General features: G+C 47.0%; 1 protein-coding gene across 1 annotated transcript in view; it reads left to right on the top strand.

Moving 5' to 3' along the window:
* The window catches only part of kcnn1a (potassium intermediate/small conductance calcium-activated channel, subfamily N, member 1a), a 43,199-nt gene that overhangs the window by 14,856 nt on the left and 14,676 nt on the right, over window positions 1-13,667 (top strand). Inside the window, exons 2-4 of the mRNA XM_076021032.1 lie at window positions 7,981-8,454; window positions 10,987-11,082; window positions 11,176-11,594. Of these exons, the coding sequence (XP_075877147.1) occupies window positions 7,981-8,454; window positions 10,987-11,082; window positions 11,176-11,594 (989 nt within the window). The remainder of the gene's footprint in view (window positions 1-7,980; window positions 8,455-10,986; window positions 11,083-11,175; window positions 11,595-13,667) is intronic.

The raw sequence follows: 13,667 nt of genomic DNA, 5'->3' as shown, positions 1-13,667 counted from the left end.
TTATCGAGCACCTTCAGAATGCAGCTATGGGGCAAATGGTGTGTGAGCGTGTGTGTGTGTGTGTGTTTATTACAAATCACACAGAATTAAAAGAGTTAAAACAACACATGCTGGCCTGGATGATACTCGACTTTCTGTCCAAGTGAGCAACATCTGTCCGTCCAGCAGAACTTTGACGTCAGCAGTCAGAAAGACATCTTCGTTATTGAGCCACCATCGTTTTCACCGAGTGCCACGCAGGCAGGGAAATCTACAGACGCTGGTCTTCACAGTGACAATAAATCTGGCAGCGGTTCCCTCCACTCTGCGCGGCCCTACGAGCTGTTATATATAGCGCTAACCCTGTGCCTTTCATGTATTATTTACTTGTTTTGAAAGGAGATATTTTTGGAGTCCTCTTTGTTTTTAATCTAATGCGCACGCACTCGTGATATCTGCTTCTCTTTGACTGGCCTGTCTTGTTTTGTTTTTTTCTCCCCCCATATTTTAAAAATACACACGCGCAGACACAAAGTTTGCGAGTCAAACCGTGTTCCAGATGATTCACAGTGGGAGTGAACATGATCTTTAAATGAAGGCAAACCGAACCGCTTCAGATTGTCGCCTCTGCTGCGAGTCGTCCCGCCCTATTTTAAGTCCCTGTCTTTTGCCTCGCTAAAGGTTACAGTGTCCCTCTGGTGCTCGGCCGCTCTTGTTTTTTGTTTTTTTTAAGTATTACAACATCACAATCTTTTTCTTGCAGAATTTATTGTTTCCTTTCATTCTCCATTTGTTTCACCCTGTTGTTGTTATTTCAGTGCGTGAAAGAGCAGAAGGTTCCCAGAGAGTGGTGCCAGGTTCACCTTATTTTATTTGCTTGTAAAGAAGACAAAGTGTTTTCAGTTGGGCTGCGGTATGACCAGGCCAATCTGCAACATTTAAGGTGGGAAAGGAGAAGGTGGGACTTCCCGTCGAGGTCCAAAACTTTTGAACGTCTGCAGTCGCAGTGTGGATGCTAGACTTTCAGCAGTTTTAATAGGACATTTTCTCAATAGAAGAACTGAAAAAGGTGAAGCTAGAGGCCTTTTGACTGTCTGTGGTAAGAAGAGCAAGGCTGAGCGCTGCGGCTAACCCTTTTTGCAGTTGGAAGCTTGGGGCCTTTTATTGACTGGCTCTACTGGTGGTGCAGTAATCCGATTGGTATGCATGCGTGGCACTTAGTTGTTGGAAGGTTTTGAGCACACTACATTTTCATCGTGAGCTCAGTGTGAACCTGTGCACTTGAGTGTTTTGTGATATTGTACCTTGACTCTGCCTAAATTGCAAACAGAGGCCAGTTTTCATGACACAAACATCGAAAGGTGGCATCTACATCTGGCATATCTGCGACCTCCTGCTTGGTTAGAGCAGAAGAACACTTGAAGACTCTGAGCTTCAGACGTCCTCGTTGTTTTCACTCCCATCCCAACTTTCTCTAAATAAGTCATTAAATGAATCAATAATGAAAGAAGACGGTCTAGACCTACTCCTCGGTCGTGTGTCATGGGAGGGCCTTGGTTGGGAAACGCGGTCGTATGAGTTCAATCTGACTTGAGAAAAAATGAGTCTGGTTGAACTGCAGGCATTTTCCTGAAGGTCCCTGAGGCTGGATTTCACTCCTAATGGGGAAATGTAATTCCTGTTTGCTTCCCATGTCCGATATTTGGTCTGCACACTGTCAACACTTTTAAAAGCATTTTTGCTTGCACTTTAATCTGCACATTTTTTTTGCTTGTTTTACAGAAAAATCTGCTTGTGTAGTAACTATTGTGTAGTAACAATCTCCCACAAAAAGGAATAAGTCTGAACCAAACAAAGGAAGTAAACAACAAGCTGCAGGCCAGGAGCAGCACTTCCTGGTTTAAAGGCTGCAGCTGGATTCCTGTCGTGGATGCAGATGAGAACAACATCCTAATTAAAGCCACGGTCTTCTGAGAATTTCTTTAGTGTGGAATCATTGTTCTGGCTTCAAACTGACCTGGGGATCAGTTTGAATGGAACGTACAAAATCTAGGTAGAACACAGAGCCTGGTGACTGCAATGTTCCGTAAAAGGTTCAGTAAAGTCAAGTCTGGCGCAAGATTGCAAGTGTGTCAATTGTGTTGATTGCCTTGTGCGGGACTGGAGGGCAGCAGAATGAAAGCGAAGCCTCACTGAAGCTTTGGGCGTCTGCAGCAGCCGCAGTGGCACAGATTCCAATCACATCCCATTTACTTCCGCGTATGGTGGTGTTGGTGGTGGTGGTGGTAGTGGGGCACCGGGGGGGGTGTTCCAATATTCAATATCCCAATTCATGTCCTGCTTTCGTTGCTACGTTATAATTGAAATTTCTGAAATGGGTTGCTTGAATCATGTGGTGTAACTCCAGCCCACTTGTCATGTCACAGTCTCAGCCTGCAGCTTGTTTCAGGCTGCACAACGTTTCCTGCTGCTTCATTCCTGACGTCTCTCCTGCGCCACTGTCAGCACGCCGTCCGATCGGCGCAGACGAGTGAAAGCGGTCCGTCTGAGGATACGGCGTGAAAAATCTGCGGCGATACGGCGGCTGCCTCCTGAGTCCCCAGGCCCGCCGTGTCTCTTTCCACAAACGCTCGCTGTTCAACTCACCCGACTCGAAGGGCAGCGGCAGCAATTGTTTAACGGCGGGCACTTCCTGCAGAGTTGAAAGGAGGCGAAACGCGGGGCGGCGGCACCGTCTGCTCCCGCGAGGAAGTCGAATTTCCACCTAAACTCTTCTCAGAGAGAAGGGGAGAGAAAAACGGATATTCGGCCTCCCATCTCGTGCACTGACGGAGGCTTTTTCCTCGTGTGGGTTTTCAGCAGCAGCATCGGCGGAAGCGTCTGGTTGTCCTCAGCCTGCACTGACACTGAGTAATGATTCTCATGCCGGTCAGGGTTGGACGGAGGAGCAGTGATGCCTGCTGGCCTGTCAGAGAAATGTGATAGCGTCTAATGCGCGGGACAAACCGGTGAGATGGGCCTGCAGCTCTCCATCACTCTGGAGGAGGCAGGGAGGCACACAGGGAGCCGTTCTCCCTCTCCTTCTCTCTCATGTGCACCCCACCCTCCATCCAAACCTCCCTCGCTCCACACCTTTTGTTCTTTTTCTGATTGTCTTGTCGGTATCACTCTGCTGTCCACAGATTCATTTGAAGACTTTTGTAAGCGCATAGACACAACCTTGACTGCTGTTTGTGTTGGGGTGTGACCTCATCCTGTACCTGTAACTTTGTTGAAACAACAACAACAACAACAACAACAAAAACAACAACAACAACAACAACAATAATAATAATAATAATAATAATAATAATAATAATAATAATAATAATAATAATGATAATAATGACTTTATTCATTTGAAGTGTTTAACAAAGGACTGCAAACAAAATTTAAAAAAACACAGACATCCCATAAAATCAGAGATTAAGGCCCAATAAGTAACATTTAATAGGTAATCGATTGATATGAAATAAAAAAAATTACAAAAAAGGAAACTGCTAACTAACATGCTACTTGAGCACGATTCCCTTTTTTTCATCTGTTCCCTTCTGGGATGGCCATAGCCAATCATCTGCTTCGATTTAGAACATCTGCCATCGTGTGTCAGGAAAACTTCTGTGAGTTGGAAACGCAGCCATTTAGCAATTCTCCTCTTTATCAATATTTCAAAAAAAAAAAAAAAAACATGAGAGAGAAGCAATCGGTGAAGGAACTCCAGTGCCTAAATCATTTTTTTTAAAACGGATGATTCCACTTGTGTGCAGATATGAGCCTGGAGTGCTGCAGAGCTGCTCTAAAGCAGGAGAATTCCTATTAGATTTGGTGGTGGTGTGTGTGTGTGTGGGGGGGGGGGGGGGGGAGGTTGGGTTGAGCTGGAGTTTCCTTCATTTGAACTGTTCTGCACTGAGGCTTTTCAATTTGATTATGAGGCTCCATTTCATAGAGCCTTGATGCAGCGTGCCGCTCAGAATGAAAGTGAACCGTGGGCCGACTGGCTGAGTGGTGGCCTCGTGGTGGCGGCTCTGTGGGGACGACACGGGGACACACCTCCCCCAACACCCCCCACCCCCTTAGCTGAACTTGAAAAAAGCAGGGAAATGGGAAAGGCCACAGTGTCTGGGTCGCTGGCCAAGTGGGCGAGAGCGACGCCCACGTGCTCTAAAAGCTTTGAAACGGGGATGTGAGAGTCAGAGCGTCGGGGAGCTTGTTTGTTCGTCCCGCTCCGACCCCTGAAAGTGACACAAGTAAGAGCGTGTGATGAGGCAGACGGTGCCGGCGCTGATTGGGATCAGTGACTGATGATCAGGTAACTAAAGCTGAGGATGTAACAGCAGCCCGGCTCTCTCAGTGTCCGACCATCGATCCTTGTTCACTTACCTTATTGGAGCGGCGCTTCCCGAGGAGTTCTCCACTTACATCTTCCGGCTCTTTGCGGTTCCCTGGAGTGTCACAACATGGCCGCATTACTCTGATCAGTCGACCTCTAATTGGTCATTGGAGACCAAATCAGGGGTGTTATTTTACAGCATTTTGTTCACAACATATGTAGATGTGTGAGACAGGGGTTCAAAAAGGGCCTGTGTTGTTTTTATTTTTGTTTTATCTTATTATGAAGAATCTGAATGTATTGAGAGTTTTTGTCCATTCTGGGAATCCAGGCTGATCTCACTCAGAGGCCATGCAGGCAGCCTGTCAGCAGGCACGAAACATAGTGATCATTAAATGTACATCACTGTAAGTCACTCTCCTCTGTGATTCCTCACCTTGGTTCTAATGGGACCCAGTGTGGCAGAATTGAGGCTAATTCATCGATATTCTCCCGAGACTTAACAGGACAAAAATACACGTCTATTAACAATTAATTAATCTTTTTTTTTTTAGTACAGACAAACAGTCCCGACCTTTGTTTGAAAGAGACGTCTTTGGATTTGTTTCTGATGTGACAGTCCAGGACCCAAATTTACACATCAAGCATCTCAAAGAGGTTTAAGTCTGGGACTGAAAAATGACTCTGAGCTCAGAGGAAGACATCAGAGCAGTGGGAGAAACAGGAAGTTCTCTTCTGGCATATTGTGACAGGTGAATAAATAGATCTAGGGATTGTCGCAGAACCAACTTTGGTGTCTTAAAGCTGTGTTTCTGCTTTGGTTAAAATACTGCAACATCTAAATATTAATAAAAAATTAATAAAAAAGACCCATCATTTAAGATAGAATTTTGCATAAACATTTATATTTATGCATTTAGTAGCTTTAAACCCATTGCCATGCCATCACGATCGAAACAACTTGCAATCATACTGACAGTAGTGGTGGAATGTGCGCTCACAAACAATTTTTTTTCACCACAAACACGTGTATTTTCAGATTCCCTCCAATGCCACTAGATGTCTGTAGATGTTACAGCACAGGTCCTTTCAATTCTACAGCTATGACCTTGACTGGTGAACAAGCATGGCTCCAAGATGTTTCAAGATGTTGAGTTAGCTAGTTCCTGTTTCATTTATATGCCAGGGACGTCAGATCTTTGCACGACATCGCTGAAGCAGAGAAGGTGTGTCTAAAGAGAAACGGGCATTTACTTTTTGCCGGATGGACAAAATCAGCGAGAAGTACTTCTTTAATCCAGTGTGCTCAGCATTTTCAACGGGAACTTGCTCCTTATTTTGATTTCTTTGCAATATTAAAAGCTTTTCCGTTCTATTTTTACCCCTCAGAGATCAGCATGTTGGCCCATTACTGCCATATCAGCAGCTATTTCTGCACCATTTCCTGTCATTCAAGCCTTGAAAAGTTGACTTCCACCCCACGGTCCAAACAAGTGTCAGGGTTCCTAATGGCGCAGGCTGAAAAGCAATTTAATACAGTGACGAGGGATTAGAAAGACCACGGGCCACGCTAATCCTCAACCTTCAGCGCCGTTCTCATGCAGCCGCAATGTGTGCAAAACGATAGCATCACAGGACCGGAGTTGGTAAATTTCCATTAGGGCTGCCCCTCTTTATTCCCAGCAGCACATTTAAAGGCATTAGACATGCTTTGTCACGGCTAATAAAAAGACTGGGGGCGCTATCACACACCCCCGACTTGTTTCAGAGGAAGCACTGTTCCATGTGAAGTTTTCATAAGCCATTATGATAATCTGCCCCAGTCTCTGAAGGGCAGGAGGGAGGCAGGCAGATTGATTCTTCTGAGGTGACTCTTCCACAGACTCTGCATGGACAGAACGTTTTTGAGAAACACACCTCTTCCTATCTGCTGACAGGATCCCAGATGATGGACGAGTCGGCGAAACGGAGAACTGAAGGCGAAGAATTCAGAATGTTTTCTGCAGCTGATGAGTGCTTCTTCAATAACCTAAGTTATTTGTAAAACACAGAGCACCGTGTGCTTCATATTTTACCCGAAATTGAACAAGTTGTTGGAGGCTGTGGGGTTTTTCTGATCCACGTAACCATTCCTGAATTTCACAGAAAAAAAAAGAATTCCAGAAAACAGGAAAAAAAACAAAAAACAAAGCTCTCACCAATATGGCGAGTTAGTTTATAAGTTTACAAGTTAGTTTTTTTTATTTGATAATCTTCGTTGTGTTCTGTCAATATAATCACACTTTGAATAATGGACAAAGGGCAAAACAAAACAATGTGAGCTCTTTGGAGATAAAAGGTAACAGAGCCTCTAGAATCTCACAGATAGAACGTTGCGCTAAACAATCTGAAAATACGTATTTAAGATGGCAATTTTTTAGCTTTTAAATTCTTTAAAAAAAACAACAACAAAAAACAACAATGTCCTGATGTTGATGTGTACTCTGAAATTGCCATCATCTCTGCCGGCTGATACTCTTTTAGTTAAATGGTTTGTCGTGACATGTAAGATAAAAGGTTAAAAAAGGATAAAAGAAAAAGATAAAAGATTTGACATTGTCTTGTAGAAATGAATTCATCTTAATGGGCTTCTTTTGCTGCTGGAATGCAACATAAATAAGCTGCAGTAAGACGAATGACAATCGAAAAAAGTGCATCAGCTTAACAAATATCGACTAGGCTAGATACATTTTTTTCCTCTGTATCCTGGACAGCATGAAATTTCTGCTTCAAGTTCCATCGTCACTCAAGCTGTTGAGGGATTTTCTCACGCCAGACGACTTTCTGGAACTGTCATCTGACAGACTAGGTCAGAAGTCGAGCCGTGCAGTTATCGTTCAGTGTTGGAGAAACTGTCCAAACAAATCAGTTGTGCTGCTTTGACCCATCGGCAGGATCCACCGAGCCAGATTTTCTCTTTTTTACTGACGGAAACAAAATTTCCCTCGTTGCTCCTCCTGATTTCTTAACACTTCTCCCCTCATTGGGCCATTGTGTCTCCCATCTACCCGGGGCGACAGCGAGGGGTAGCGGAAGGAGGGGGGCAGGCGGGTCCCCGACAGGAAACAGGGTCACGCCATCCATTCATTTTTCATATCTAAATTTGCGTTGAGCAAAGACTCAATTTTCTGCACTTTGTCGGCTCCACTTTTAGATATACGTTGTCTTATTTTTATTTATACATCAGAGCTCATCCATCATTAATTTGTTTTTTTCAGCCATCAAAGTTTGATGGCCACAGTGATGGCATGGTACAGTCGAAATCAAGGGACTCCCACCCCCCTCTACTGTAGCTCCGCCGTAAAACTGTACGCCGGTGCCAGCTCTTAGCAAATTCCTTTCAATATAAGATGAATGTGGATGAGGTGGAGACTGAACAAGCAACTTGATATTTTGGCCACAGAGCGCAAAATCTGCCGACTTTTATAACCGCCTTCCTCCCTACAAGATTCCCTGCCCTCTCGGAGATGTGACTCCCACGTCAGCTGCTCTATTTCCAGTCCACCGTCAGTTTCTTCTACGCCCGGTTCCTGTTGTGATGCCAGTGTTCTTTATTCTCTCCCTCTCTCTCGCTCTCTCCTCCCCGTCGGCAGGCCTCCACTGAGCAGCAAAAGCTGAGCCATGCTGGATCCAAGCGCTCCGTCTCCGAGAGCAGCGGCCGACTCCCTCAGATAGCCATGAACACCTGCAAGTACAATGGCGGCGTGGTGAGACCACTAGTGGGCAGTCTGGCATCCTCGTCGCGCCGCAACCTCGCGGAGCTCGACTCGGAGACGCAGCCGCTGCAGACGCTGCACAGCTCGGGCCTGGAGGTGGTGGTGTCCAAGGGCAACGGCGGCGAGGACCCCAGCAAGGCGTCCAACGAGAGCCTGGTGCGCGAGGGCAGCGGGCGGAGCAGAGGAAGGGCGCCGCAGAAGAAGAACAGGGACATCGGCTACAAGCTCGGCCACCGGAGGGCGCTGTTCGAGAAGCGCAAGCGGCTCAGCGACTACGCGCTCATCTTCGGGATGTTTGGCATCGTGGTCATGGTGACGGAGACGGAGCTGTCGTGGGGCGTTTACACTAAGGTGGGTCCCGCATGTCAGTGCCTTTGTCATGTGTTGACGATATGGAGGCTGTCCGGCTCGGAGAAGGCGAGTGAGCGTTGGTCGACGCGTCCTCTCAAAAAGTGACTAACAGCTGATTTACTGGACCACTTCTCAAATGTTGCCATTGTAATTGGTCATTTGTTAACGGTGGGGCCTTCCCTTGCCACCAATTTCTTCATCTCCTTTCTATTACCTTTGTGTGTCTATGCATCACATCAGATGATTATGACGATTAAGGATCGGTGCCTCTTGGTGTGATACCAGCTGTCTGTCATTTCCTGTGATTCCAGCATCGAAGTTCAATTTTGCCACAGGACAGGCTGAAAGAAGGAGAGATATTAGCAGGATGAAGAGATGGACTGTGGGTGATTTATGTAGAGGAAAAGGTTAATAACTAATAACTACTTAATAATAAGTAAAAATGAAAAGACCACTTGATGAGTTTAAAACAAAATACAATTGAATTTTTTTTTTTTAGAACTTTAGCAGTAAAACTAGTCAGACGTTCGAGGTTTAAACTTGTTCAACTGGTACTGTTTCTCTGTTTTACTGTATCAAAGAGATTTGGGGGGATGTTTTGCACTTACTTCATTCAGAGCAGCTGTATTTTGGATAGTGCACTGCATTTGTCTGGACTTCTCGGCACAAGCACATAGACTGAAGTATACAATGCCAAAAGTCAGACCTTTAAGGGTGAACCAGTTTTTCTTTCCCCCAGTGTTTTGCCATTTAAACATCGTTCCCGGTTTTGGCACAAAAAAATCATTTTTATTTTATATCGGATGCCGCCAAGTGGAATTTAGCCTTGTGCAAAATAGGTCCAGTGTTGTTCTGAATGAGGTCTCACAACAACCGTGATGGGTGGTTTTACATAGCTGAGGAGTTCTTCGACACCATCAGAGAAAAATGTCCTTTTCATGTGCCGGGCTGCTGAAGGAAGCTGCTTTAGTCAAGCTGTCCACAAGCATCAAAACCAGATTGTCCAACAATCCAACATATAGATACAATGTATTTATTAAGAGATTCAGACTTGCATATAAACTAAATATTCCTCTCGGGTCCTTTCTTCCTTCCTTCAGTGTGTGTGTGTGTGTGTGTGTGTATGTGTGTGCGTGCACTCCGTGGCTAGTTACTGTGCTAATCTACTATAGGAATGATTTATGTGGTTTTAAGTGAGTCGATAGCTGCCCAGTGATTGCTACTGAGTCGGGTTCACTTCATTTATCATGCTGACCTCAGCTGGAGTGGAAATGACCCCCATCAGAGTGGCACCGCAGCCCCTCCCACAGCAGGCAGGTAGCATGTTGGTGGTCTGCCCGACTTTATGCTTGACAATTTTTTTTTTCCATTCATTTATTTATTTCTTTTAATGCTGGGCCCACACTGGAGACTCAGTGTGGTGCTCTGGGACCCCAAAATCCTTGAACCTCCGGCAGGTGGATTAATTAGTTTACTCAATGTTATTTCACCAGGGACGTTTTCTAAAACAATTTTCAGACGTAGCGACGCCTTGAGAACATGTCGCTGACCTGAGGGGGCAAAGCAATCTAGTTGATAGCTAAAAATATCATCTGTAATGTGGACCACGGGAAGGCAGAGCAGGAAGTGAGCGGCTCTCCGTCACGGGCGCACACGCACAAGATTATGAATGATGCCTCCACCTGCTTTTTTTGTCGTTTGTCGTCTGTTTTCGTTATTACGAAAACAACTGTGGGATCATTAGCCTGCAGCAGGAGAGCGCGCCGCCGCTAAATTGATTTATCAAATGGCATTTTAGCGACACAGAGAGCTTCTCATTTCCTGTGTCTGTGTTATTCATGCAAGCACGCGTAGACACACACACACACACACACACACACACACACACACACACACACACACACACACACACACACACGTCTCATGCAGCTGGCTTATTTATTATCACCAGCAACGCTCACTGTGGTAAACCTCCCCCCTTTTTTTCCTCCTGCTCCTGCCATAAAATGGGAGGCAAACCCCCCCACCCCCACACACACACACACACACTGTTAGCGGCGGCTGTGATTAATTAGTAGCTGAGGCAGTGAAGCAGCGTCGTGCTACACCTCCACCTGCAGCTGCTGTGCTTAGCAACATGGTGGCGCCGCTATTCAGGTAGAGGGACCCCATTAACTGCTCTCAGTTTGGCTTCAACGCTAATAAGTACTCTGTGTGTGTGTGTGTGTGTGTGTGTGTGTGTGTGTGTGTGTGTGTGTGGGTTCGTGTGTGTGTTTATATGTGGTAATTACAGGTATTTATCCTGTTTGAGTAAATAAACTCAGCTAATCCCACCTTGTGGACTCACAGGCTGGCTATGGTATGGACTGTGCGCTGGTCATGTGACTTGACCCGTCAGTTTGACTTAGATTGTGTGTGTGTGTGTGTGTGTGTGTGTGTGTGTGTGTGTGTGTGTGTGTGTACTACGACAATTGTGCAGTAACATTTTGTTTCTCTTGTTCTTCTTGTTCTTCTTCTCTCTCTTCACCACAGGAATCTTCATACTCATTTGCACTGAAATGCCTTATCAGCCTTTCCACTGTTATATTGCTCGGTCTTATAATAATGTACCACGCCCGGGAGATCCAGGTGAGTCTGTAACGCCAGCGACAGCAACACTCCGTCACACCGTCACATTTGTGGGACGGTGAGTTCACTCGCCTCTGGCCTTGCAACCCTCAGCTCTTCATGGTGGACAACGGCGCCGACGACTGGAGGATAGCCATGACGTACGAGCGCATCTTCTTTATCGTGTTGGAGCTGCTGGTGTGCGCCATCCACCCCATCCCAGGCCAGTACGTCTTCACCTGGACGGCGCGGCTGGCCTTCACCTACACGCCGTCAGTGGCCGACGCCGACGTGGACATCATCCTCTCCATCCCCATGTTCCTGAGGCTCTACCTGATCGGCAGGGTCATGCTGCTGCACAGCAAGCTCTTCACCGACGCCTCGTCCCGCAGCATCGGCGCCCTCAACAAGATCAACTTCAACACGCGCTTCGTCATGAAGACCCTCATGACCATCTGCCCCGGGACTGTCCTGCTGGTCTTCAGCATCTCGTCCTGGATCATCGCCGCCTGGACGGTGCGCGTCTGCGAGAGGTAAATACACTTCAGGGGCGGGCTGGAGCTGAGGATGGTCAGTGCTCCTCTACTTCACCTCCTCCGTTCCTACCAAGCTTCTCAGTCCCGTCTTACTTGTCGCTCATCATCCGCACTGAGTCACGTGAACGTCCAACGATCCGAAGCGCCTGAACGCGTCCTCGCGCTCGCTCCTTCAGCTCGGCGAGCGCTCCGCCACGCGACGCTCGCTTTGAATTTACCTCCATTTCCAACCGCCTCGTCCATAATTCACGAGCGTCTAATTGTTTGTTTACGGAATGGTTTGTTTTGGTTCTACGCAGCAGCCCCCAGGATCCCTGATAGCCCGTTTCTCCTCCCCAACACGCCCTCAGAAAGAAAAAAAAAACCCAAAAGACAAAACTGCACGCTGAGATCTGTCTCAAGGGGGCAGCAGCGCTGTCTGCGTGAAAAATAGACAAATGGGGGACAGGGATGGGGCTGAAAGACGGGAAACAGACGTTTCAGCTGCATAGGTAAACGGGGCTTTGGCGCTAATGTTTTTTTCATGCAGCAGAGGGGCGGAACCTGAGTCGGGAGGGCGGGAGGGCGGAGCAGCGGCAGCAGCAGCAGCAGCAGCAGTGCAGTGCAGTTAGTCGTTAGAGACGCAGCGCAGATGTGAGGAGCCGTCCTGCAGCCCACCCTGCCTGCGTCCCCCCCACCCACCTCCGACCCATGTTAACACTGGACACTAACACACCTCCTCACCTCCCCTCCCCCACTCCCCACCACCACCCCAAATCCCTGCCCCTCCTCCTCCTTGCACGTCCAGCACTGGAGTCTTCAGGACCTCAAAGATAACAGGAAGATTTGCACCAAATCCGGCGCTGCAGTGGAATCAGGAAGGGTTGCATGGCGATTGTGTAGCAACAGTGGGTGACTGAGTTGTGTCTTTGTGTGTGTGTGGGGGGTGGGGGTGGGAGTCCTCAAGAGTGTCTCAGAAGACACTGTGGATGTCTAGTTGGTGGTCAGATGGCCAGGATGTGATCATGAGCTGCAGCAACCCAAATTGAATCCAGTAAAGACGGACCTTTCAAAGATTGAGTAGAAACACAAGTTTTGAAAAAAAACAAAGAAAAGAAAGTTGCCTTCACACTCACCCCAAGTTGCAACACAACCTGTTGTTATATTATAACGTACAAGTCAGTGGGTCTCGAGCAGACAAGGTCGTACAGGCGACATTTGCCTCCTGCTGCTGTCGAGACAAACCCGCCTGACGCTCCTCCCTCTCACATGCTGCGCCGGATTTGGTCTGAGGAGTCGGCACACGACCAGTCGCAGACAGACGTCTTCACGCTTTGATGACTGGCAGCGTTTTCACTCTTTGCTTTGCCACTGCAGCTTCACTTGTGTGAGCCCTGAAGCGAGAGAGCCAATGAGGACGTCTGATTTGCTTTGCCGTGCCGTCGTTTGAACTTTTCGGCACGTGTAGATCACGTACAGCTTGAAGACTGGCGAACCCCTAGCGCAAAGTCATTGCAGGAAAATTTGTGTCAATCAGCAACACACAACAAGACTTTTGTTTTTGTACAATGTGAAACAGTTTTACACCATCTATAGCAGGACAGAGCTGATCATGAATTATGCCAAAATTCATGTGGAAATCTGGATCACCGAGTTGTTTGCTTTTTGTCGTGCACACATTTCTCGTCACACACACACACACACACACACACACACACAAACACACAAACACACACATCTCCCATGAGCAGTGCATGCATCACTTCCAGGTTAATATGTGTGTGCTCGACAAAGGACGTGCCTGCTTGTGTTTCTCCAGACGGGCACCAGCATGTTGGTGCACTGTGCGCGCGTGCGTGCGTGCGTGTGTGGTTGTTTAACATTATATATATTGTTGATGTACTTTCTATTTCCCCACTATGCTGCTCCATAGGGATACCATGTGAGTCCTCTTTCTCAAGCCGTGGAAACAAAATGAAAAGAAAAAACAATAGAACCTTTTTTTCCATTCTGCACCGAGCTGGCGCCACTACTACCCTGGGTGGGGTTGCAGGGTGGGGGCTTTAAAAAACAACAACAAACAAACTCAAA

Source organism: Nelusetta ayraudi, unplaced genomic scaffold (assembly GCF_046127955.1).
Source record: "Nelusetta ayraudi isolate G7.1 ecotype Tasmania unplaced genomic scaffold, CSIRO-AGI_Nayr_v1 ptg000011l, whole genome shotgun sequence".
Lineage (NCBI taxonomy): Eukaryota > Metazoa > Chordata > Actinopteri > Tetraodontiformes > Monacanthidae > Nelusetta > Nelusetta ayraudi.
The sequence above is the reverse complement of the archived record's forward strand: the minus strand, read 5'-3'. Positions and strand labels throughout refer to the sequence as shown.